At 42.9% G+C, this 27250-nt stretch overlaps 1 protein-coding gene across 1 annotated transcript in view; it reads right to left on the minus strand.

Moving 5' to 3' along the window:
- The window catches only part of nt5dc1 (5'-nucleotidase domain containing 1), a 198515-nt gene that overhangs the window by 24550 nt on the left and 146715 nt on the right, over positions 1–27250 (minus strand). The window contains exons 9-10 of the mRNA XM_003215606.4: positions 16101–16219; positions 12934–13092 (exon numbers count right to left, since the gene is read on the minus strand). Coding sequence (XP_003215654.3) covers positions 12934–13092; positions 16101–16219 — 278 coding nt within the window. The remainder of the gene's footprint in view (positions 1–12933; positions 13093–16100; positions 16220–27250) is intronic.

Below are 27250 nucleotides of genomic sequence, written 5' to 3' on the forward strand. Positions count from 1 at the left end.
CTAAGGAAATCTGCATGCATAAACTCACAAATTATTAAACAGACAAGTGTATATCTAATACACATTAAAGTACATTGACTGTATCTGTGTTGAACTGCTTTCAGTTTTAAATATAAAACCCACATCTGCATGCAGGCGACTGTCAGACCCCTGGCAGCTGGGTACCAAGAACCATACACGGAGGCCAGTCTCTATCTAATATCTTTATTAAGGAAATATATAAAAGCAATAAAAACAAGTGAAGAATATAGTTCAGAAGCAGACCTTTCAAATGAGGTCAAATATAGTCCAAAAATGTATAGTCCAATAAATGATATTAGAATTCAAAGTTCTTTATCCAATACCGAAACACACACTATTGCCAAGCAATAGCGTGGGGAAATGTCAGAGTCTTAAGAGTCCAAGGTAGCTTGACAACAAGGCTGGAACAAGGCTGGATATAACTTGGTTCTTTAACAAGGTCCGTGACTAGGTACAAGGTAACCAGTGAATCCTGGAACAAGGTCCGTGGTTAAAAGCAAAGCGATGCAAAATCTTGAATACTTGATTCGGGAGGCAAGGAACTGGGGTTACGAAGTCCACACACGATCTCACTCCTGAAGCTGATCTGTTGACTCCGCAAAGAATCTCCCGCGCCAAACACCTATATTGGGTCTCGTTTTCCCGCCAACAATCTCTTTCCCTAGAGAACGAGAAGCGAAACCCAACTCTGTCCAGATGCAAGACTCCTTAGAATTTCCCAAGGGAAGCAGGCCTAATCAGCCTGTTGTTTGGCAGCGATCCGTAAACTCCTGCGATTTGCTTCTCTGACTCCTCTGTCTCTAGAATAAGATTCCCTCCTGGGAAACGGAGGCGAGGAATGCCCAAGGTCTGTTTTACTGAATTCATGAGGACAAACATCAACATCCGGCAGGTGAAAGGACTCCGGCTCTTGTTGAACCGGCGAAAACCCCATGTTTTCATCTTCATCTGCCACGATAGTACTAGGAACAGGACTACAAGGCCCATGGGGCATCACACTATCCCCTCTCCCAAGGCCCCCCTCATTCAGGGCCCGTCCCCGAGAGTCGCGGGGCCGCGGCTTGGTAGGGTAGGCCTGATGGAAGCGGCGGACCAAATCAGGGGCGTGGACTGTAGAAGCGTCTTCCCAGGAGCGTTCTTCTGGGCCAAACCCCACCCAGTCAATGAGATACTGAAGGCGGCGGCGATGGAAACGAGAATCCAAAATGTCCTGAACCTCAAATTCCTCCTCTCCGTCCACTAAAACAGGGGCGGGGGGCGGCCGGCTCGCGTCGGGGCGTACACCATCCGCCGGAAGGAGCAGGGAACGGTGGAACACCGGATGAATGCGCATGGAGCGCGGAAGTTGGAGTTTGAAAGTCACGGGGTTAAGTTGCGCCACCACTGGGTAGGGACCAATGAAACGGGCATCTAACTTCCGGCAGGGACGGTGGGAGGGCAAAAAGCGAGTGGACAACAGAACCCGATCTCCTACCTTGATCTCGGGACCAGGCTGGCGATGGCTGTCAGCATGGCGTTTGTAGTCCTCCTTGGCTTGATCAAGTTGTTGGTGCAAGAGCTCTTGCACCGCTGTGAGTTCCTGTAGCCAATCCTCTGCTGCAGGGACTTCTGAGGTCTCCATGATGGGAGGAAAGAAACGAGGATGAAAACCATAATTTGCAAATAACGGAGTTTCCTTAGTTGAATTCTGGACACCATTGTTGTATGCAAACTCTGACAGAGGTAATAGGGAAGCCCAATTGTCCTGTTGGTAGTTTACATAACAGCGAAGATATTGTTCCAAAGTAGCATTGGTGCGCTCGGTTTGTCCATCTGTTTGGGGATGATGAGCTGAGGATAAACGGGAGTCTATGCCCAATAGTTTTTGCAGGGCTTTCCAAAAACGAGAGGTGAATTGGGATCCACAGTCAGTGACCAAGCTCTTGGGCAATCCATGTAGTCGGAATACATGCTGAAGGAATAAATCTGCAGTCTCTTTGGCCGTGGGAAGGCCATCGCAGGGAATGAAATGGGCCAACTTGGTGAAAAGGTCTACCACTACTAGAATCGTGGTGAATCCAAGGGAGGGTGGTAGATCAGTGACAAAATCCGCGGAAATTATCTCCCATGGGCGAGAAGGAGTGGGAAGGGGATGCAGTAGCCCTGATGGCTTCTCCCTTCGCGTCTTGGAACGCTGGCATACAGGGCAGGTGTTGACATAATTCTCCACGTCTTTGCGAATCTTGGGCCACCAGAAGTCTCGCAGAATTAAGTGCATGGTTTTAAATAACCCAAAATGTCCGGCCGGCTTGCTGTCATGGCACAAACGGAGTGCCTTTTCTCTGCCGGGGCCTGGAGGGATGTAAACATGGTTCCTGTAGCATAATAGATCGTTCTTGAGTGAGAAAGGGAAACGTAGTCCTTGGCGAATCTGTTCTTGAGCCCAGGCATCTGTCTGTTGACTGGCCCTAATCTCTTGAGTGAAAAGGGATTCTGGATTAGGAGGAGCTGGCTCAATTGAAGTGGATTTGGTGTTTCCCACTGTGAGCGTGGCAAAGTTTTCGGGTTGCAGCAATCGAGATTCTGAGGTGTCTTTGCGCCCTGCTGCATACTCTGGTTTCCGTGATAGGGCATCTGCTTGCTTGGTCTGGGCCGGAGTCACATAATGGATCCGGAAGTCAAAACTTTCAAAGAACAAAGCCCAGCGTTGTTGCCTTTGGTTTAGCTTTTGTGCGGTTCTTAGATGCTCCAAATTCCGATGGTCAGGATGAACTTCAATGGGGAATTTGGCCCCTTCTAACCAATGTCTCCAATTTTCAAAGGCTGCCTTTATGGCTAAGAGTTCCTTTTCCCAAATGGTATAGTTTCTCTCTGGGGCTGTTAGTTGTCGTGAGTAATAGGCACAAGGATGGAGATGTTCTCCCACTGGTTGCATCAGCACAGCCCCTATTGCCACATCAGAGGCATCAGCCTGCACAACAAAAGGGGTTTTAGGATCAGGGTGCTGTAGAATTGGCTGGGTCGTGAATAATTGCTTTAGCTGATGGAACCCTTTTTCAGCTTGTTCTGTCCAACGGAAAGGCTGTTTCCCTCGGATGCAGCTGGTGATTGGCTCAGACCAGCGAGCGAAGTCTGGGATGAATTTGCGGTAGTAGTTTGCAAACCCCAAGAAGCGCTGTACTTCCTTTTTGTTAGTTGGCGCCCACCATTCCAATACGGCCGAAACCTTTGCCGGGTCCATGGATAGTCCTAGTGGCGAGACGCGGTATCCCAGGAAGTCTACCTCTTGCAAATCAAAGGCGCATTTCTCTAACTTGGCATATAGTCCATGATCCCGCAATCGTTGTAGCACCATTCTGACGTGCTGGTCGTGTTCCGTCTGTGATTTCGAGAACACCAAAAAGTCGTCCAAGTATATGATCAAGAACCGATCTAGATAGTCTTGGAAAATATCGTTGACAAAATGCTGGAACGTTGTGGGGGCTCCAGATAATCCGAAATTCATGACTAGGGACTCAAATAATCCGAATTTGGTCTGGAAGGCGGTTTTCCATTCGTCCCCCTCTCTTATGCGAACCAGATTGTAAGCCCCGCGAAGATCCAGTTTGGTGTTAACCTTGGCCCCTCGGAGTCGGTCCAATAGGTCCGAGATCAGTGGCAATGGGTAGCGGTTCCGCTTCGTGATGTTGTTCAGGGCCCGATAGTCCACAACCAAGCGTAGGTCCCCTGACTTCTTTTTCACAAACATCACTGGGGAAGCGGCTGGGGATTGAGAGGGTCTGATGAACCCCTTGCGGAGGTTTGACTCTATAAACTCCCTGAGAGCTTCCTGCTCTGGTTCAGTCAGGGAGTAGAGGTGTCCTCGTGGAATTGGGGCCCCCTCCACCAGGTCAATGGCACAGTCATAGGGTCTATGTGGGGGTAGTTTCGCGGCTTCTTTTTCATTGAAGACATCCCAAAAGTCCGAATATTTCTTGGGCAAGGTGATGATGGGTTCTGCATCTGTGGCATGGCAGACTTTGGCTACTAGACAATGATTTTGGCAATACCTTGAGGTGAACTGCAGTTCTCTGTTGGACCAGGAGATGTTTGGGTCATGGAGTGTCAGCCACGGGATACCCAAGATCACGGGGAAATGAGGAACCTCGGTAACAAAGAAGGAGATTTCTTCCATGTGTTCCCTTATCCACATTCTGGTGGGCTCGGTCCATTGGCTTACTGGACCTGTCTTCAGGGGTCGGCCGTCTATGGCTTGCACCACCCGGGCGTTCTTGAAATCATGATATTGTAGTCCCAGAGAGTTAGCATAGTCTCTATCGATGAAATTGTTTGTTGCCCCAGAGTCTATCATGGCATGGATCATGACGGGTCCCTTTTTTACTGACCACAGTGTGACCACCAGGAGAAATAGGACCCCCGTTTGTGGCTCTTGAGTGGAGTTTCTGACGGGGTTGGCGAGCTGGCTTTGTTCCAGCCGCCTCGGCAGCCTCCGCCTCCGCGGAGGCCGCCGCCGCCAGACGGGTGGGGGGCTTCTTCTTGGCTGGGCACTCCCTGGCGAAGTGGCTCCCATTCCCACAGTACCAGCACAGATTCAAGCGTTGGCGGCGGGCTTTTCCAGCAACATCCAGCCTGGGGCGCACATTGCCCAACTGCATCGGCTCCTCCTCGCTTCCCATGGGGCTAGGGGCTGGCGGTGGGGGTCTCAATACTGGACGAGGCTGGACACTGGTAGAATTGGAGGGCTTTACTCCGGCTCTTCCACTCTGGCCTCGGAGTCACTGTTTCTTATTGGCAAGCAGGATTTCAGCCTGTAAACATTGGGCGATGAGTCTTTCAAGAGTCCCAGGGGATCCACCTTAGAGATTTCTTCCTGCATCTCGAGGTTGAGGCCCTCGCGAAACTGTCCCCTGAGGGCTACATTGTTCCAGCCGGTGTTTTGAGCCAGCACCCGGAACACGGCTATGTACCGGGACAACGGTCTGTCCCCTTGGAAGAGGCGCCGGAGTTTGTGGCTGGCCGCCTCTTCATCGTCCTCGATCCCCCAGGTTTTTCGAAGATGGGCCAGGAATTACTGTGCGGTGTTTAGGTGCGTGGAACCCGCATCGTACAACGCCATTGCCCAAGTGGCCGCAGGCCCATCTAGGAGACTGAAAATCCATGCCACCTTGACATCTTCTTGCGCAAACTCGGCGTGGCGGGCTTCTAAGTACGCCTGGCACTGGCGACGGAAGACATGAACCTTGGAAGCTTCTCCGGAAAACTTGGTTGGTAGCGCTAGGGCAGGGAGACGGGCTCCACGTTCCTTCAAGCCCCGTATTTCTCCCTCCTGCTCTCGGAGTTTGTCCCGGATCCGGTTGAATTCGTCCTGGGAAATGGTGTAACTGGGTGGTGGGGCAGGGGCGCCCGCTCCGGCTCCTGGTGTGACAGACATACTGGCCTTAGGTTGCTTGGTGCTGTGGGTGGCGGAGTCAAACTGTCAGACCCCTGGCAGCTGGGCACCAAGAACCATACACGGAGGCCAGTCTCTATCTAATATCTTTATTAAGGAAATATATAAAAGCAATAAAAACAAGTGAAGAATATAGTTCAGAAGCAGACCTTTCAAATGAGGTCAAATATAGTCCAAAAATGTATAGTCCAATAAATGATATTAGAATTCAAAGTTCTTTATCCAATACCGAAACACACACTATTGCCAAGCAATAGCGTGGGGAAATGTCAGAGTCTTAAGAGTCCAAGGTAGCTTGACAACAAGGCTGGAACAAGGCTGGATATAACTTGGTTCTTTAACAAGGTCCGTGACTAGGTACAAGGTAACCAGTGAATCCTGGAACAAGGTCCGTGGTTAAAAGCAAAGCGATGCAAAATCTTGAATACTTGATCCGGGAGGCAAGGAACTGGGGTTACGAAGTCCACACACGATCTCACTCCTGAAGCTGATCTGTTGACTCCGCAAAGAATCTCCCGCGCCAAACACCTATATTGGGTCTCGTTTTCCCGCCAACAATCTCTTTCCCTAGAGAACGAGAAGCGAAACCCAACTCTGTCCAGATGCAAGACTCCTTAGAATTTCCCAAGGGAACAGGCCTAATCAGCCTGTTGTTTGGCAGTGATCCGTAAACTCCTGCGATTTGCTTCTCTGACTCCTCTGTCTCTAGAGTAAGATTCCCTCCTGGGAAACGGAGGCGAGGAATGCCCAAGGCCTGTTTTACTGAATTCTTGAGGACAAACATCAACATCCGGCAGGTGAAAGGACTCCGGCTCTTGTTGAACCGGCGAAAACCCCATGTTTTCATCTTCATCTGCCACGATAGTACTAGGAACAGGACTACAAGGCCCATGGGGCATCACAGCGACACCTAACGATACCCAAGTATCCAAAGTGCAACTAGATTTAAATTGAGATGAAAATGTCAAAGCTGACCAAAAGGAATGTATAGCTAAACAAGAAAGAAAAGGGATTCTCCATATAATGTAGGTAGACTTGGGGTTACATTATGTCACGACCCAGGCTGCAGAGCACCAATAACCATACACAGAGGCCAGAATCTATCTAATATCTTTATTGTAGGAATATATAAAGTTAATAAAAACAAGTGTAGAAAATAGTCCAGAATTAGACCTTTCAGGAAAGGTCAGAATTAGTCCAAAAAAGCAATGTCCAATAAGAAATATTAAGGTCCAAAGTTGTAATCCAATAACCGAAACACTCACTTTGCCAAGCAAAGTGAGGGGAGATGACAAGGTCCTTTAGTTCATGAAACTTGAGCGAGGCTAGGAAATAACTTGATACTTGAAACAAGGCTTGAACGTGGAACAAGGTAACTAAGAACAAGAACAAGGTCCGTGGAATAACTTGATAAATCCGTGGAACAAGGCAAGGATTGATCCTGGGAAACAAGGCAAAGTCCGTAGATAAACAAAGGCTGGGAAGCAAGGCGAAGGCTGGATAGCAAGGCAAGGCTTGAGCAGGAGCGAGGCTTGAACCGGAGCGCGCTGTCCAGACACAACTCGCTCCGTAGGCTGACGAATTGACTCCGCGAAGTTACTACGCGGGTAAAACACCTAAATAGAGTCTAGCTTCCCGCCGAAGCAGTTCTCTGGGAATCAGAACCGAAAGCTAACTCTGAGACCAGATGTGAGACTCCCCAAAGATTCTCACGAGAAGCAGTCTTAATTGGCCACATTCTTAGCTGCAATCCTCGCACTCCTGCGCGAAGCTGAATCTAAACTTCTCTGTTGTTTACAAAACTCCCGGCGCAAGAATACGGGAGAAGTAGGCTCTGGGCTTGTTTGACATACTTCTGGGAGACAACTTTCTTGCAGGTGCAAGGTTCCCAGATCTGCCTGGGAAAGATCTGGCTGAGAGGAATCCAGTTCAGACTGGGAAGGTAAAAAACCCAAGTTTTCATCTTCATCAGGAATTACAATGTCCTGAGCAGGACTACAAGGCCCATGAGTCATCACACTATCCCCCTCCTCAAGGCCCCTCCCAAACTGGGGCCCTCTCCCCGAGGCGCGAGGTCGCGGCTTGGCGGGATAGGTCTGATGAAAGCGACGGGTTAGATCAGGAGCATGGACTGTGGAGGCGTCTTCCCAAGAGCGTTCTTCAGGGCCAAAACCCACCCAGTCAATGAGATATTGTAGGCGGCGGCGGTGAAAGCGAGAATCCAAAATGTCCTCAACCTCGAACTCCTCCTCCCCATTCATCAAAACAGGAGGGGGGGCCGGTTGGTCTGTATCAGGACGCACACCATCCGCCGGAAGGAGCAGGGAACGGTGAAACACTGGGTGAATGCGCATTGAACGCGGAAGTTGGAGTTTGAAAGTCACGGGGTTTAATTGCGCCACCACTGGATAGGGGCCAATGAAACGGGCATCTAACTTCCGGCAAGGGCGGTGGGAGGGCAGAAAGCGAGTGGACAGGAAAACCCGATCTCCTACCTTGATTTCGGGACCCGGCTGGCGATGTTTGTCAGCGTGGCGTTTATAGTCCTCCTTGGCTTGGTCCAGTTGCTGGAGCAAAAGTTGTTGCACCGCTGTGAGTTCCTGCAGCCAATCCTCTGCTGCGGGAACCTCTGAAGTTTCAATGACAGGGGGAAAGAAACGTGGATGGAAGCCGTAGTTTGCAAAGAACGGCGTTTCTTTTGTAGAAGCTTGAACTCCATTGTTGTAGGCAAACTCAGACAGTGGTAACAGAGAAGCCCAATTGTCCTGTTGATAGTTTACATAACAGCGAAGATACTGCTCCAAAGTGGCATTGGTGCGCTCCGTTTGCCCATCTGTTTGGGGATGATGAGCTGAAGATAAGCGAGAGTCTATGCCCAATAGTTTTTGTAGTGCCTTCCAAAAACGAGAGGTGAATTGAGATCCACGGTCTGTGACTAAACTCTTGGGCAATCCATGTAGTCTGAAGACATGTTGAAGAAATAAATCCGCAGTTTCCTTGGCTGTGGGGAGGCCTTCGCAGGGAATGAAATGGGCTAACTTGGTGAATAGGTCCACCACCACTAAGATCGTGGTGAACCCACAGGAAGGTGGTAGGTCAGTGATGAAATCCGCGGAAATTATTTCCCATGGGCGAGATGGGGTAGGAAGGGGGTGTAAAAGCCCTGAGGGCTTCTCCCTTCGTATCTTGGAGCGCTGGCATACTGGGCAGGTGTTGACATATTTTTCCACATCCTTGCGGATCTTGGGCCACCAAAAATCCCTTAGGATCAGATGCATAGTTTTAAATAGTCCGAAGTGCCCTGCTGGTTTGCAGTCATGACACAGACGAAGCGCCTTTTCCCTGCCCGGTCCGGGTGGGATATAGACATGATTTCTATAGCAGAGCAGCCCATCTTTAAGCGAAAAGGGGAAATGCAGACCTTGGCGAAGTTGGTCCTGCGCCCAGGCATCTGCTTGCTGACTAGCCCTGATTTCTTGAGCACAGATGGGTCCTGGAGTAGGGGAAGTTGAACCAATGGGAATGGATTTGGTGTTCCCCACCGTGAGCGTGGCAAAGTTCTCAGGTTGTAGCAGTTGGGATTCAAAGGTCTCCTTGCGTCCTGCAGCGTATTCCGGTTTACGTGACAGGGCGTCTGCTTGCTTGGTTTGGGCTGGGGTCACATAATGGATCTGGAAGTTGAAACGTTCAAAGAATAAAGCCCAACGTTGCTGCCTCTGATTTAGTTTGCGGGCAGTTCTTAGATGTTCTAGATTACGATGATCAGTGTGGACTTCAATGGGAAATTTGGCCCCTTCTAGCCAATGTCTCCAAGTTTCAAAGGCTGCCTTTATGGCCAGTAGTTCTTTTTCCCAAATGGTGTAATTCCTCTCTGGTGTGGTTAGTTGACGAGAATAAAAGGCACAGGGGTGGAGGTGATCTCCCACCGGTTGTAAGAGTACAGCCCCAATTGCCACATCAGAGGCGTCCGCTTGCACCACAAAAGGGGTTCCAGGATTTGGGTGCTGTAGAATTGGCTGGGAGGTGAATAGTTTCTTTAGTTGCTGGAACCCTTTCTCTGCTTGATCAGTCCAGCGGAAAGGCTGCTTTCCACGGATGCAGCTAGTGATGGGGTCGGACCAGCGGGCAAAATCTGGAATGAACTTGCGGTAGTAGTTCGCGAACCCCAAGAAACGCTGCACCTCTTTCTTGTTAGTTGGCGCCCGCCATTCCAATACTGCTGAAACTTTGGCTGGATCCATGGAAAGCCCTAGAGGCGAGATGCGGTAACCAAGGAAATCTACCTCTTGTAGATCAAAAGCGCATTTTTCCAGCTTGGCATAAAGTCCATGATCCCGCAATCGTTGTAACACCATTTTGACGTGGTTCTCATGTTCTGATTGTGATCTGGAAAACACCAAAAAATCGTCCAGGTAGATTATCAAGAACCTGTCTAGATAGTCCTGAAAAATGTCATTGACAAAATGCTGGAACGTTGCGGGGGCTCCGCATAAACCGAAATTCATAACTCGGGACTCAAATAATCCGAATTTGGTCTGGAAGGCGGTCTTCCACTCGTCCCCTTCCCTGATGCGAATTAAGTTGTAAGCCCCCCGAAGATCCAGCTTGGTGTAAACCTTGGCTCCTCGAAGCCGATCCAGTAGATCCGAGATTAAAGGCAGGGGATAGCTGTTCCGCTTGGTGATATTGTTCAATGCTCTGTAGTCCACCACCAAGCGTAGTTCCCCTGACTTCTTCTTCACAAACATCACTGGGGAGGCGGCTGGGGATTGAGAGGGTCTGATGAATCCCTTGCGAAGGTTTGTCTCTAGGAATTCCCTGAGAGCTTCTTGCTCTGGTTCAGTCAGGGAGTAGAGATGCCCTCGCGGGATCGGGGCCCCCTCCACCAAGTCAATGGCACAGTCATAAGGTCTATGTGGGGGTAATTTTTCGGCTTCTTTCTCATTGAATACATCCCAATACTCGGAGTACTTCTTTGGCAAGGTGATGATGGGCTCGGTGTCTGTGGCATGGCATACCTTGGCTACGAGGCAATGGTTTTGGCAGTACGGTGAAGCAAACTGCAGTTCTCTGTTGGACCAGGAGATGTTAGGGTCGTGGAGAGTCAGCCATGGAATTCCCAAAATCACAGGGAAATGGGGAACCTCGGTAACAAAGAAGGAAATCTCTTCCATATGTTCCCTTATCCACATCCTGGTGGGTTCCGACCACTGACTTACGGGGCCCGTCTTGAGGGGACGGCCGTCTATGGCTTGCACCACACGGGCATTCTTGAAATCATGATATTGTAATCCCAGAGAGTCGGCATACTCTCTATCGATGAAATTGTTGGTAGCTCCAGAGTCTATCATGGCGTGGATCATGACGGGTCCCCTTTTTGCTGACCATAATGTGACCACGAGAAGGAACAGGACCCCGGTTGGCGGCTCTTGGATGGATTTTTTGACCGGGTTGGCGAGCCCCTCTACACCCGGTCGTTGGCTTCCCCCGCCGGCTGTGTGCCAGTCGGCTCAGACGCCTTCGTCTCCGTGGAGGACGCCGCCGCAAGACGGGCGGCAGGCTTCCCTTTGGCTGGGCACTCTCTGGCGAAGTGGCCCCCGTTCCCGCAGTACCAGCAGAGGTTTAAGCGTTGACGACGGGCCTTCTCGGCGGCATCTAGTCTGGGACGCACATTGCCCAACTGCATCGGCACCTCCTCGCCTCCTCTGGGGTATGGGGTTGGCGGTGGGGGTCTCCACACCGGACGTGGCTGAACGCTGGCGGGAGCGGGGGGTTTTGCCCCGGCTCTACTGCCCTGGCCTCGAACCCACTGTTTCCTGTTGGCAATCATGACTTCAGCCCGTAAACATTGATCAATGAGTGCCTCGAGGGTCTGGGGAGGATCCACCTTGGAGATTTCTTCCAGCATTTCAATGTTGAGACCCTCCCGGAATTGTCCCCTGAGGGCTACATCGTTCCAGCCGGTGTTGTGGGCCAGCACTCGGAACTCGGCTATATACTGAGACATAGGTCTGTCTCCTTGGAAAAGGCGACGGAGTTTGTGACCGGCTGCCTCCAAATTGTCCTCGATTCCCCAAGTCTCCTTGAGGTGGTCCAAGAAGTGTTGCGCTGATCTTAGGTGTGGAGAGGCTTGGTCGAACAGTGCCGTCGCCCAGCTGGCCGCTGGCCCGTCTAGAAGACTGTAAACCCATGCCACTTTGATGTCTTCTTGGGGAAACTCGGCAGCACGGGCCTCCAGATAAGCTTGACATTGGCGACGGAAGACATGAACCTTAGAAGCTTCTCCAGTAAACTTGGTTGGCAACGCCATGGCCGGAAGACGAACTCCGCGTTCCTTCAAACCCCTTATTTCTCCATCCTGTGCATTGAGCTTATCACGGATTCGGTCCACCTCTTCCTTGTCGATGGTGTAGGTAATCGGCTGGCCGCTCGGTCCAGGTACGGTTCCGGTAGACATTCTGGCCGAGGTTAATTGGTGCTTAGGGTGGCGGAGTCAAACTGTCACGACTCAGGCTGCAGAGCACCAATAACCATACACAGAGGCCAGAATCTATCTAATATCTTTATTGTAGGAATATATAAAGTTAATAAAAACAAGTGTAGAAAATAGTCCAGAATTAGACCTTTCAGGAAAGGTCAGAATTAGTCCAAAAAAGCAATGTCCAATAAGAAATATTAAGGTCCAAAGTTGTAATCCAATAACCGAAACACTCACTTTGCCAAGCAAAGTGAGGGGAGATGACAAGGTCCTTTAGTTCATGAAACTTGAGCGAGGCTAGGAAATAACTTGATACTTGAAACAAGGCTTGAACGTGGAACAAGGTAACTAAGAACAAGAACAAGGTCCGTGGAATAACTTGATAAATCCGTGGAACAAGGCAAGGATTGATCCTGGGAAACAAGGCAAAGTCCGTAGATAAACAAAGGCTGGGAAGCAAGGCGAAGGCTGGATAGCAAGGCAAGGCTTGAGCAGGAGCGAGGCTTGAACCGGAGCGCGCTGTCCAGACACAACTCGCTCCGTAGGCTGACGAATTGACTCCGCGAAGTTACTACGCGGGTAAAACACCTAAATAGAGTCTAGCTTCCCGCCGAAGCAGTTCTCTGGGAATCAGAACCGAAAGCTAACTCTGAGACCAGATGTGAGACTCCCCAAAGATTCTCACGAGAAGCAGTCTTAATTGGCCACATTCTTAGCTGCAATCCTCGCACTCCTGCGCGAAGCTGAATCTAAACTTCTCTGTTGTTTACAAAACTCCCGGCGCAAGAATACGGGAGAAGTAGGCTCTGGGCTTGTTTGACATACTTCTGGGAGACAACTTTCTTGCAGGTGCAAGGTTCCCAGATCTGCCTGGGAAAGATCTGGCTGAGAGGAATCCAGTTCAGACTGGGAAGGTAAAAAACCCAAGTTTTCATCTTCATCAGGAATTACAATGTCCTGAGCAGGACTACAAGGCCCATGAGTCATCACACATTAACATCCTTACCTCATATTTTCCTTTCTTCTCTAAAGGCTCAGATTCTGTCTCTGTAGAAAACATATCATGGTCCCCACTAAGCTCCTCTAAGATGAGTACTGTTTCCCAATTATTATAGTGATGAGCTGCAAAAATATCCGAGTGCATGCTGTCACCAAAGTAAACAACCTGGAAGGGAAGCACCAAGACAATTACATTCTGAATTTAAGAGTAGAGATCAGACTTGCAGAACACATAGCCCATGGGCTGAATGCAGCCTGCACAAGCTACTGGTGCAGCCCCTTTAAATACATCTTGACAAGAAAACTGTGATAGGGTCGCCTTAGGATCACCCTTAGTCTGACTTGAAGGCACACAACAACAACAATCTTAATTGATTGTAAAGTATACCTTACTTGAAAAGTGAAGTGCTAAAATGTATTTGCTGCATCAAGAGATTTAGCCTATCTAATTTTGGCCCCTTACAACTCAAGTTGTGCAAGCTTAGTATAGACATATTTGATCATTCAAACTTCACACAATTAGAATTGCATCAGGAGTCAAGTGAGACCTTGTTTATTGGTCTCACTCAGAGCTTAGAAAAGTTACTTTTAAAAATCTCCCAGTAAAATGCTCACCAATTCCACTCCCCTTGTGGCATTCCCACTGCTTGCAGAAGGACTAAAGTAATTCTCAGCCTTTAGTTGTTTTGGATTTTAACTCCTAGAAGCCCCAGCCAGCTTGGCCAACAGTCAGGAATTCTGAAGGTGAAATCCAAAACATCTGAAACACAAAATATTGAAAACCACTGGTCTAAATAGGTGAAACTGCTGTGTGTAAGCTCTCAGCATAACGTATGATCAGGCTTCTAAATTGGACATACAGATAGATTTTGTGTTTCAGATAGTCTTCAACATTTGGAGGATGGTGGGACTACATAACAGGAACACAGCTATCAAGCACTGGAAGCTCACTCCTCACAATTCTAATTACGTATGTGACCCTTGAAATCCCAAATATACTTTATGATAAGTATATACATTAAAAAACAAAAAAACAAAAACAAAAACAAGGAAATGTTATTTACAGGAAAAAAGCCTATCTGGATCAAACCAAAGATATATCTGTTGAGCATTCTGTTCACACAGTTGCCAACTGATTCCCTCTGAGACGCCAACAAGCAGAGTTCAATAGCACTTTTCCACTTGCGTTTCCTCGCAAGGGGAATCCCAAGTCATAGATTTAACACTATGTGCCATCTCAAACAATTCTATATTGTCAACAAACAAGCTCAAGCACTGCGATCTGTGGAGGGGGCCCTACTCTTGGTCCAACCCCCCGTCTCAAGCATGACTAGTGGGAACAAGAGAAGGGGCCTTCTCTGTGATTGCTCCCTTCTCTGGAACTCCCTTCCAAAAGAACTAAAAATTGCCCCTGCCTTTAAAAAGTCGCTAAAAACATACTTATGCACTTCGGCATACGGAGAGGAGGAAGACTAAGATGTCTCTATGTATAACATCTTCTAGATACATTAAATCTTATCTATATCCTGGAACACTGATTTCAGCCTGTTAGTTGTTAGGAACCATTTTACCTCCTATGAGGTTTTAGACATTTTAAAATTTATCCTGTTTAAACTCATATCATGTGATTATCTCTTTTAGGGTTGTTCAGTTTTATTCTTTGCTTAATTTCATTTGATGTTAAGTTTATAGTAATGGTTGTCTTATTTTCTTTGAAGTGTATAGTTTTGTAGTAATTGTTAATATGTTCTTTTGCTGGCACATATGTTTGCCATATGTGTTGGAAACCGCCCTGAGTCCCTTTGGAAAGATAGAGTGGTCTACAAATAAATTTATTATTATTATTATTATTATTATTATTATTATTATTATTATTATTATTATTATTATTATTAAAACCAATTTAAGTTCAGAATGACCCTTGGTGCCCACTTTATTCAGTCAAGCAATTTCATACAGCACATTCATGTCCATAGCTATTCACCTTTCACCCACTAATGTACAGTGTCCCCTCACTACTTCACAGTTCACTTTTCGCGGTTTCGCTGTATTGCGGTTTTTCAATAATTATTATAAACAATAAAAACTTACAATTTATAGCCTAAGGAAGGGAGGAAGGAGAAGCCAAAGGGAGAGAAAAGGAGCCCAAGCGGCAACACGAGGAGAAGGAGACCATTTATCAACACACAATTGGTTGATAAAGACTTAAAATAATGTATAACTACTAAAATAATGTATAAATATTAAAACAAATATAGTGTCCCTACTTCATGGATTTTCACTTATTGCTGGTAGCTCTGGAACCTAACTCTCGCGATAAGTGAGGGAACACTGTAAGCATTATCATTTGATTCTCCTTTTTTGCAACTTTCACCGACTTACAATATTCTTACAAAGTAATTTTGCATGTGGCCAATTGCTAGCCTGAAAATAATTCAAAATCAAACAGGGAAAATTGTTTTCAAAAGTTAAATTTAATGCTGTACATATGTTTATGTTATGTGTGTAATGCATAATCGTGTATCACCTACTGCTGTATAAATAGGTGGAAGTAGTGTTATAAAATTTGTGATAAGGTGAGAGGATATGGCAAAAATATTTTTCTTTGCCTCAGTTACTTTTGGGAGACAAGAGTGACTCCAGAGAAGACAGACAGTAGATATCCCTTGTGTGGATTATTTTATCTCTATACCAGAAATGATGTCAAATAAGATTTAAAAGCAACTAAATATGTGGTACTGTATACTGAAATAGCTTAAGGCCTACATTGAAAATAATAAATTAAGCCCCAAACTTATTTATTTATTTACTTATTTTATTCTTATTTTACCTTTCTCTCATTATAAAAACTCAAGGTAGCTAACAGCAAACATGACACAATAATGCAAGCTGACTGGCAAGCAAGTTTTAATAAATGCAACTGGATTTCTTTCCAAACAGATTTGGATAAGACTGGGCTATAACATGAATTTTGATTTTGAATGAAACAAATCGCTAAAATATTATGTCAAGCTCTGTTATTTTTATCTTTTAAAAAATATACAATTGCAACCATAGTTTTACAGAACTGAGTGTTTTGTCTGAAAAATTAGCTGTTAACATGTTGAATTAATGATGTCATGAAAGTTTCTCCCTGTAGTCTGCTATTATACCTAATCTTCTTTTTCTAAATACCTTTGGTTCTAGTTTGCCAGTCATCTTCTTCAGTAACTCATACAAATGGGTTGAGTTACCTTGGGAGTACCATCCAGGTTTGTCTAAGGCTGGGAGTGCTTCTTGTTCCTCGTCATTCTCTGAACAAAAAAAAGAGGCATATTTCCTTATTTTATGTGAAGATACAAAGAAGCCAAACACTCTTCTGAAATAATAGACATAAAGACAAATTGAGCAAACGTATCTCTGGGAAAGTTGTAAAGTAAATTATATTTCACCAGTTTGTCTATGTGTAGCATTAAATTTTTGAAGTCATTGCAATCTAAACTACTTTTGGTAAGCTCTTCATGACAAATACATTTTGACTGTCTGTGTACAATTTGGCTATATTTCAGAAGAAGGAACTAGCAAACCGCCTATGAGTATTTATTGCCTTAAAAAGCCTATGAAATTCAATGGGTTGCCAAAAGCTGACTGGTGACTTGAAGGCATATATATGCACACACACAGTTTATCCTAATAGATGTTTCAGCAAATATATACACATGCACAACTCATTCTAATAGACATTTTGCTTATTTTTATGTGCAATCTTACATATCATGATGATAAAATTATAAGGAAGACCAATTACTGTACTTGAAGAATGGATGCAAATTTTAAGAAAGAAAGGTAATGTCAAGTTCAAATATAACATTTTCTTCAGCAGAAAGTTCCTGTGAATTACATCCCTACTTTGGTATTGTGGATCTCTGATTATGTGTACCAGGCCTGTTGTGGAAAAAGAACACAACATACCTTAATGGTATGAGACTAGAATCATGGTGAACTATTTCTGCTTTACTGACTACTCTAAAGCCTTCGACTGTGTGGACCATAATAAACTGTGGCATGTTCTTGGTGGTATGGGGATACCAAGTCACCTTGTCTGTCTCCTGAGAAATCTGTATAAAGATCAAGTAGCCACAGTAAGAACAGATCATGGAACAACAGACTGGTTCAAGACTGGGAAAGGAGTGTGGCAGGGCTGTATACTTCCACCCTACCTATTCAACTTGTATGCAGAACACATCATGTAACGTGCGGGGCTTGACGAATCCAAGGCCAGAGTTAAAACTGATGGAAGAAACATTAACAACCTTAGGTATGCAAATGATACCACTTTGATGGCTGAAAGTGAGGAAGAGCTGAGGAGCCTTATCACCAAGGTAAAAGAAAAAAGTGCAAAAGCCGGGCTGCAGTTAAACATCAAGAAAACCAAGATCATGGCAACCACACCTATTGATAACGGGAAAATAGAGGGAGAAAACATGGAGGCAGTGACAGACTTTATATTTCTAAGCACAAAGATCACTGCAGATGCAGACTGCAGCCAGGAAATCAGAAGATATTTACTTCTTGAGAGGAAAGCAATGGTCAACCTCAATAAAATAGTGAAAAGCAGAGACATCACACTGGCAACAAAGGTCCGCATAGTGAAACAATGATATTCCCCATAGTAACTTATGGTTACGAGAGCTGGACCATAAGGAAGGCTGAACAAAGGAAGATAGACGCTTTTGAACTCTGGTGCTGGAGGAAAATCCTGAGAGTGCCTTGGACCGCAAGAAGATCCAACCAGTCCATCCTCCAGGAAATAATGCCCAACTGCTCACTGGAGGGAAGGATATTAGTGGCAAAGATGAAGTACTTTGCCCACATTATGAGAAGACAGGAAAGCTTGGAGAAGATCATGATGCTGGGGAAAATGGAAGGAAAAAGGAAGAGAGGCCGACCAAGGGCAAGATGGATGGACGGTATCCTTAAAGTGACTGGCATGAACTTGAAGGAACTGGGGGCGGCGACGGCCAACAGGGAGCTCTGGCGTGGACTGGTCCACGAGGTCACAAAGAGTCAGAAACGACTGTGTGAATGAAGAAGAAAAGAAACATGCCTAGGTTTGCACTATCAAACATTTTTTTCTTTTTCAGCATATCCTGGCACAGAAGGTACACCATAACCTCCTTCCCTCTCTTAGCTATCAGCCATGGCCAAGCACATTTTTTCAGAAAGGGCATTTGTACACATATTAACATTTTATGAAAAGAAAAAACGGTTTTCATCCCTTGCCAAGCTGCCGAAATAAGGACTGTGTTAATGCTTTCACAAGAGCAGCCAAAAATGGGCTTAACCAAGCATTATTTCCCAGTAGCATTTTTAAATGACAAAAGGCTGATTTCTAGACAAAATAGTTAGCTACTAGAAATATTCCATAAATTGGAGAAAACAAAACTCAAAGTAAAAACAGACTTTCTTCTCCTTCAGTCATGAAGAAAGCCTATTTGCTTTTCATCTTCTTCTTTTTTTTTTTTTTTGCATAAACAAGCAATCAGGATTATGGACAAAGTAAGATCTATATTTATAACTTATCAGTTCCTAGTTTATTTTCCAGATTAGTTCAAACACATGAAATCTATTTGACTGCCCTTCTTTGTTCTATAATTGTATCCCTTTTTAAAAAAAACACTTTGTTGTTGGACACTTTGAAAACATTTAAATAAAAATGCAATATTTGGCTCTTTCTCTGTTTTTTTCAATGGTTGCCTGACACTCATTTCAGGATACCAGGTCTTTCAGATGCATGGCATGTCTGTGGTTGTATGCAGTTCTTTAATGGGTTATTATAAAAGAAACAATGCCTAAAAATAACAGAAACACAATTCATTGCCCTGCTTACTTATTTAAATTTCTGTATGGGAAGAGCACATAGATGTTTCCTAGCAGATAACGTCCAGTACTAAATGCATATACAGTAGAGTCTCACTTATCCAAGCCTCACTTATCCAAGCTTCTGGATTATCCAAGCCATTTTTGTAGTCAATGTTTTCAATATATCGTGATATTTTGGTGCTAAATTCGTAAATACAGTATTTACAACATAACATTACTGCGTATTGAACTGCTTTTTCTGTCAAATTTGTTGTAAAACATGTTTTGGTGCTTAATTTGTAAAATCATAACCTAATTTGATGTTTAATAGGCTTTTCCTTAATCCCTCCTTATTATCCAAGATATTCGCTTATCCAAGCTTCTGCCGGCCTGTTTACCTTGGATAAGTGAGACTCTACTGTATATGGTTGGATAGGAAGTGAGTCACAACTTTAATTCTAAACAGATTATGAAGGAGAACATGGTTCTCTAAAGCTCTGTCAATATGGATGAAGGTTCTTGTCCTCCCTCATTTTCTAAACTGCAACTTTCAGCTACAGTCATTCCCCTCCAGAAAACAGCAGGGAGAAGACATATGGAGGAGAACCCTGCTCTGTTCTTGTCACCAGTAGCTTTTTGATCTCCACTACGAAGGCAGTAACTATGTTGAGAGGGAATAACCATGCCTGAAAGTTTAGGTTTGGAAGGCTAAAGAAAACAGGCATCTTTGTGCTACTTGACAAGAGCTTCATAGTATTTTGCCCTGCTCTGCAATCTATTCAGGTTGAAGGGAACAGGAGCTCTGTCTTATATTCACGCTAGTAACTCAAATACATATCTGCATGGCCAAGACCAACAGTGACTACATGGAGGCTGCTTTCAAAAACTGAGATACATTCAGGCATACAATGTTTTGTATATATGTGGAAATGCAATCAATTATTTTAGAAGATTTAGAAATGACAAAGAAACTGATCCATATTGGTGTAATTACACTGGAATAACTAAATGCTTTACAATATTTAAAAGCCTATACCATGACTTGTCATGATCACAAAACAGGACCTAAGACATGTAAAGGGGATGAGAATCGATCAGTTTTCTGGTTTCCACTGAGTCTGGGGCAAAATCATGAACTCTTCACGCATGACAAAAACATGCTCCCTAATCCCAACCCTGGTATCAAGGTAGGGAGGGCAGAAGATCTTCTCCAAGCTTTCCTCCAGGGATTACCATATATTTTTTCTTAAGATGAACACTTTGTTATTGCTCCCTTCTACTGACTTGAAAACCAAAACTTTCACCAGAAAGCTTTGCCAAATTATTTAAATAAATGTCTCAATTTCTATGTCCAAGAAGACAGTATTTATTATTTTTTCCCAGATATTGCCAAGAATCACATATAGCCATACAATTCTGAGTTTTTGCAGCCTGTTCTGAGAACTGTAAATGTGATCTCAGTCAGGAAAAAGTGTCTGCAAGTAGTGATCATACAGATACATCTATGTAATATTGATCAACTTATCTAATGGTCATATCTATAGGGAACCCTGAAGAAATAAGCCCTAGAGCAGAACCCAAAGGATCAAATCTATAAAACATCAACTATCTCTGAGTAAAGGGATTAAGTGCAAAAACCTATGTCTCAATGAGTAAATACAATTGTGTGGTAACAGTCCTTAATGTGGATGTGATATTTCTTGCTAAATCAGGAGAATAGCTAATGAGTGGCAACAAAACAGGAATGGATAAAGGATGCTGATCAAAGGAGGATTAAGCTCAATTAAACCTTCTAGGAGTGTTAAGAGTCTCAACTACTGCTTAGATTAATCGATTGCTTAGATCAGGGGTCCCCAAATTTTTTAAACAAGGGGCCAGTTCACTGTCCCTCAGAACTTGGGAGGGCCGGACTATAGATTTTTTTAAAAAACAAACAAACTATGAACAAATTCCTATGCACACTGTACGTATCTTATTTTGAGGTAAAAAAAAAACCAAAACGGGAACAAATACAATATTTAAAATTTAAAGAACAAGTAAAGTTAAACCAACAAATCCACCAGTATTTCAATGGGAACTATGAGCCTGCTTTTGACTAATGAGATAGTCAATGTCCGGTTCCATATTTGTCACTGCTAGCCGTAATAAGTGATGCAAGTGTGCGTCAGTTAATCTAGATCTGGTTGGAGATTTCAGATGTTTCATTCTGGAAAAAGTCTGTTCACAGACATAAGTACTGCCAAAGATGGTTGCCATTTTGAGTGCATGGTTCCTGAGATTAGGATATGTTTCAGAGGGGAGAGATGCATAGAAATTAGGAAGGCTTCTTGGCTTGAATGCGTCTTTCAGAGAGTCACAATTCTGAAGTTCAGCCAGTTCCATTTGGTAAATTGTATCCACATTTTCAATGTCAATAGAAAATGGGTTACGGAAAAGCTGTATGTCCTGTTCATGGAGATGAAGCTCTTTAAATCTAAATTGGAACTCCTTTTGCAACCTTTCCAGTGAATCCACACATGTTTTGTTTGGGAATGCAATCAATGGTTTTTCCGCTGACAGACTTTGAGTTGTGGGGAGATGGCAGAAATTTTCCTCCTTTACTTGTTTGATGAGGAGGCCTAATTTTACTTCAAATGCTTTCACATGTGATTGCATATCACAGATGAGCTTCCCCTTTCCTTGAAGTTGCACATTGAAACTGTTGAGTAGCTCTGTTATATCTGTCAGAAAGGCGAGGTGCCATTTCCATTCTGCATCATTGAGCTCTGGTACTTCTTTGTTTTTTGAAAGCAGAAAAGCTGTAATCTGTGGAAGTAAGTCATAGAAATGTTTCAAAACTCTCCCTCGACTCAGCCAACGGACTTCTGTGTGGTACAGAACATCTTCATAGGCAGCGTTTAGCTCAGACAGAAATTCCTGAAATTGTCTGTGGTTTAGTGCATTAGCTCTAATGAAGTTAACACAAGATACCACAATTTTCATGACAGAGTCTCACTTCAGTGACTTACTACACAGTGCTTGTTGGTGGATGAGGCAGTGTATGGCTATTGGATGAGAATGGTTATGTTTGTCCATCTCTTGGTTAATGCGAGCAATTACTCCTTTCTTAGACCCCACCATGCTAGGAGCACCATCAGTTGTCACACTGGCTAGTTTTGCCCAGTCCAGCTCCAAACCATTCACAGTTTGGCAAAGCTTTTCATAGATATCCTCTCCTGTAGTTGTTCCTTTGATGCTTTGCAGTGCAGCAAGCTCTTCTGTGACTTCGAAATAGTCATTTGTCCCACGAATAAAAATTAGAAGTTGTGCAGAATCACGAACATCATTGCTTTCATCAAGTGCCAAGGAAAAATAGGAAAGTTTTTTTGCAGAGTTTTGCAAATGCTGATGCAAATTGTCTCCCATTTCTTCAATCCTTCGTGTAATTGTAGATCCTGATAGACTCACTGTACTAAATAAATCAGCCTTCTCTGGACACATCTCTTTGGCAACAGAAAGAAGGCATTCTTTAACAAACTCTCCTTCCACAAATGGTCTACCAGTGCACGCTATTAGCTTGGCAACTTGAAAACTTGCTCGCAGTGATGAAATATTTAGCTGCTTCTGCTTCATAAAAGTATTTTGCTGAGTTGTCAATATATTTTTCAGTTTTAATATTTTATCTTTTCTCACTTCTCCAACCAAACAATCATATTTGTCTTTATGTTGGGTTTGATAGTGTCGGCGCATATTGTATTCTTTGAACACAGACACTATATTCTGGCATATCAAACACACAGCTCTTTCCTTGTAATTCACGAAAAAGTAATCATAAGTCCACTGTTCTTTGAATATCCTACACTCTGAGTCAATTTTTCTCTTTCTTGACATCATTGTTTCCTAGGGAAATAGCTATTAGTAAAATACTAATATATACCAACAATAACTGCACATACAGAGACATACAGACTGCACTGCCCACCAATGCAGTCTGATCAGTGTCCATCAATGAAGCCTCCTCAGTCCACATCATTTCAACCTCACAAGTGCCCATATTGGTAAAACTCTGCTTTTGCCTAAACCTCACCAAAACACAATCAAAGCACCCCTGACAGATGGCCACCCTGCCTCTTTTTTTTTAAATATATTTTATTGATATTATCTCATATTTCATGTTGTGAGTATATTGCACATTTAATACAAACATTCATACCTACACATCATTTATCTCTTATCACATTTCTCAATCATCTTCCCATCTATATTGTCTACTCACATATCTAATATATCATCATTCTATTCATTCTTTTTTCCCCTCCCCTCCCCTCCCCCTCCCCTCTCCCACCCCACTCCCTTCCCCCCACCCCTACCCCATACCACAATTCCATTAGAAATTTAACCATGAGCACAACTTTTCCCATTTCTGTACAATATTTACATTGGCTTCGCCTCTTTTTATCCAATCTGAATATATTGTCCATTTCTCTTTAACTTTCCTCATTTTATTTTCCTTCTTATCCTCAGAGGTTACATTTGCAATAATTTCTGATTGAACCTGGTCAAACAAATAATTATTCCAATTCACCATATTCCACTTTTTTTCATCTCTCCAGCCCCATGCTATTACTGCCTTCCCTGCAAGAATCATAGCTTTGAATAGATCTTGGTGTTTTACATTAATCTTATTGTTCCCTAATATCCCCATCAACATTAATTCCATGTTTACTTGGAGTGATATTCTGAATAATTCTTCTATTTTCCCCGTTATTTTTTCCCAAAATGATTTTACCCTTGGACATTCCCACCACATGTGGGCATACCATCCCTTGCTTACTCCACAATGCCAACATGTTGAATTTTTGTCCCTGATCATATTTGCTAATTGTGCTGGGGTGCGGTACCATTTCCATATGAATTTCCTTTCCATTTCTTTGTACTTCTCGATTTTAATTTTTGTGGCCTCTCTTTTAAGTTCTCTATTGTTTGTCTTGTAAGTACCCCCTCTTTTTGCCATCGGTCTTGTAATGTTCTTATGATATATTCCTCATCTTTGGTCATCGCTTTGTATATTACTCCCACCAGCCCTTTCTCTGAAGTCTGTGCTTTCTTAATTATGTGTTCCATCATACTCTCCTTAACTATACATTCTCCATATTTCCCTTGTTTCAGTTTATTATATAGTCCCAATATCTTAATCCAATTTTTATCTCCCATCTTATCTATTATTCTGTTTATGGGGATAAGATGGCCGTTCATATCGTATAAATCTTTAATCCTATAGTATCCTTTGGCCTTCATTTCTCTCCACCAGCCGGAATCAAACTCCTTCTCGTAAAGGCTTTCAATTGGGGTCCATTTTGATATTCCTGGCATCCATTTAAATTTCCATTTTTTCCAAATTTTTAATGACAATTTTCTGGGGCCTCTTGTTCTTTTAATACTTGTTTCCAAGTTCCTTGTAAAAATTCCAAAACTTGCCTCTCTCTTATTAACTCCTTCCTCTATCTTAAACCATTTATCTCTTTTCTCTCTCATATTTTCGAATAATGGTTTTATTTGGAACGCTTCATAATATAGTTCTAAATTTGGGATGCCCCACCCCAGATCTTCCTGGTGTGTAAAGTATATTTTATTTGGTAGTCTTGATTTCTTTTCTCCTAAGATCCATTTCTTGATAGTCCTATTCCAAATATTTAATTGTCCTTGTTTAATTTCCAATGGAAGAACTTGGAATAAGTATAATAATTTAGGTATCAGAAACATTTTAGTTGCTTTTATTTTCCCTAAGGTGCTCAGATTTTTGTTTTTCCAATTTTCCATATTGTTAGAAATTTTCTTCCATGCCTGTTTATAATTAATCTCCACCATCTTTCCCATATTCTTATGTATAATCACTCCCAAATATTTTATTTTCTTCTTACCCATACCCATTTCTGTTATATTATCTATTTCTCTTTTTTCTTTTTTGTTTACATCAAAATACATAATTTCTGATTTCTTTATGTTTACCCCCAATCCTGTATTTTTTTCAAAATCTGTTAATATAATTTTTAATTCTCTAATTCCTATTAAAGGATGGGATAATATTATCATAATGTCATCAGCATAAGTATTCAGCCTAATTTCCCCGCCATCAAATTTAAAGCCTTCTATCCTTACGCTGTTCCTTATTCTGTCTGCCAAGATCTCAATACCCATTATAAATAGATGTGGCGATAGCAGGCAGCCTTGCCTGACTCCTCTTTGAATGGGGAACTCATTTGACAAGCCCTCATTGATTCTAACCACAGCCTCACTTTCCCTATATAGTTCTCTGATTGCATTTATAAATGCATTTCCTATTCCAAATTTAATCATTGTCTCCCATAGAAATTCATGATTTATTGTATCAAATGCTTTGTATATGTCCAATTTTAAAAATGCTAATTTCTTTCCTTGTCTGTGCTCCATTATGTTTATTATATTTCTGATTGGGTGTCCAATTTGCCTCCCTTTCACAAATCCATATTGATCCTCTTTTATCATTTTAGGTAATACTTTTTCCAATCTATTTGCTAAAATTTTTGTGAATATTTTATAGTCTTGGTTTAATAAACTAATTGGTCTATATGAGCCCATATCTTTTGGGTCTCTCTGTGGTTTCAATATGACTCTTATTTCTGCTTTCCTCCAAGTATTAGGGGCCTTTTCTCCCCTCATTATGTTGTTAAATAATCTTTGCATTTCTGGGCCTAATATTTCTATAAATTCCTTATAAAATTCGGCTGTGAAACCGTCCAGTCCTGGGGATTTAGAATTTTTCAATTTCTTAACCACTTCCTTTATTTCCTGTTCTGTGATTTCTGAATTTAATCTTTGTGTTTCCTCCTCTCCTAACCTTATATTTAAATTTTCCTCCATATGACCTTTATTATCTTCCTTATATAATCCTTGATAAAATGAGGCAAATGCTTCTCTTATTTTAGCAGAGTTACGAGTAATTTTGTTCTCCTGAGTCTTAATAGCCTTAATCTTCTGTTTTTCCTTCCTGTTTTTCAGATATTTTGCCAATCTCTTCATAGAATTAATATTAGATCTATGAATTTCATTTTTAACTAAGATTTGTCTTTTCCAAATTGAAAAAAAGTCCAACTCATCTAGTTCCTTTTCAATCTGGCTCTGTGTTTGAGCCTTACACTTAATCTGTTGTTGTCCTTGGAGGTTTTTTATCTTCTGAATTTTGTTTTGTCTATCTGCATACCATTTCTTTTTTATTAATCTCTCTTTGAGGATGCAATGTCCTCTGATCACAGCTTTTGCTGCATCCCATATTATGCTTTCTGAGGAAGAACCCCTATTTTCTTGAAAATAATACCCAATTTGCTTGATCATATACTCTCTATCTTCCTTTCTCCCTGTAATTATATTATTATATTTCCATATCTTATTTCTATGTTCTATATTAAACTCTAATTCCATTATTATTGGAGCATGATCTGAGAGCCAAATTCCTTGTGTGTATATATTTATTTCCATCTCATTAGATTCTCTGACCATTATATAATCTATGCGAGTATATTTTTTATACCTATTGGAATAGAATGTAGGATTAGCTTTCTTGTTGGCTATCTCAAATGCGTCTTTTAGTCCCCAGTTTCCTAATTTGTATAAGTTCTGTTGGCTTATATCTAAATTGAAATCCCCCGTTAGAATAATTTCTCCCTCATAGAAATTCTGAAGTTTCTTCAGGATTTTTCTCAAAAAACGTTGCTGACCTTTATTGGGGGAGTATATATTAGCTATGGTAAAATTTTTATTGTCTATTTTAAATTTCAGCATTACATATCTTCCATCTGTATCTATCAGTTGATCCAATATCTCAAAATTAATATTGTTATTCATAAGAATTGCTGTTCCTCTAGCTCTTTTGGTACCTCTAGCTTCAATAACTGTTTGCCAAGTACTAGAATTCAATAATGGGCATTGATCCCGTTTATCTTTGTGCGATTCTTGCAAACAAATTATGCTAGCTCCTTCTGCCTTAGCTAATTTAATTAATCTATACTTTTTTAGATTTGACGACAAGCCATTCACATTCAAAGATATCAACTTGATAATCTTACCCATCACCTTTTACAACGAATTTATTTGTATGCTCATGTGGATTATACTTTATTATGTCTATGTGGTTCCCTCCCCTCCTAGAAAGCGACCTTGTTTTAGGGAGGAATTTCCCTCCCTGTCCCTTCCCATACATTTGACTTGCTGCGTTCCTCTTTCCCCCCTCCCCTCCTTAACATGATTTGTTCTCATTTACAGATTCATTGTAGCCCAACATTTGTACATCTTTTTAACATCTACCATTTACTTTTTACACCCCATCTTTTTCAACTTTTGATAGTCTTAAATTTAAAGGCTCTCCCCGATCGGTCCATGCGAGGCTTTTTTCTCTGAAGTGCAGTTCCTTCTTCAGGGCTAGATAAGACTTCCTCTGGATCGCGGCTGCTTTGAGTTTCTCCCTCTCG

This window comes from Anolis carolinensis, chromosome 1 (genome assembly GCF_035594765.1).
Source record: "Anolis carolinensis isolate JA03-04 chromosome 1, rAnoCar3.1.pri, whole genome shotgun sequence".
Classification (NCBI taxonomy): Eukaryota; Metazoa; Chordata; class Lepidosauria; order Squamata; family Dactyloidae; genus Anolis; species Anolis carolinensis.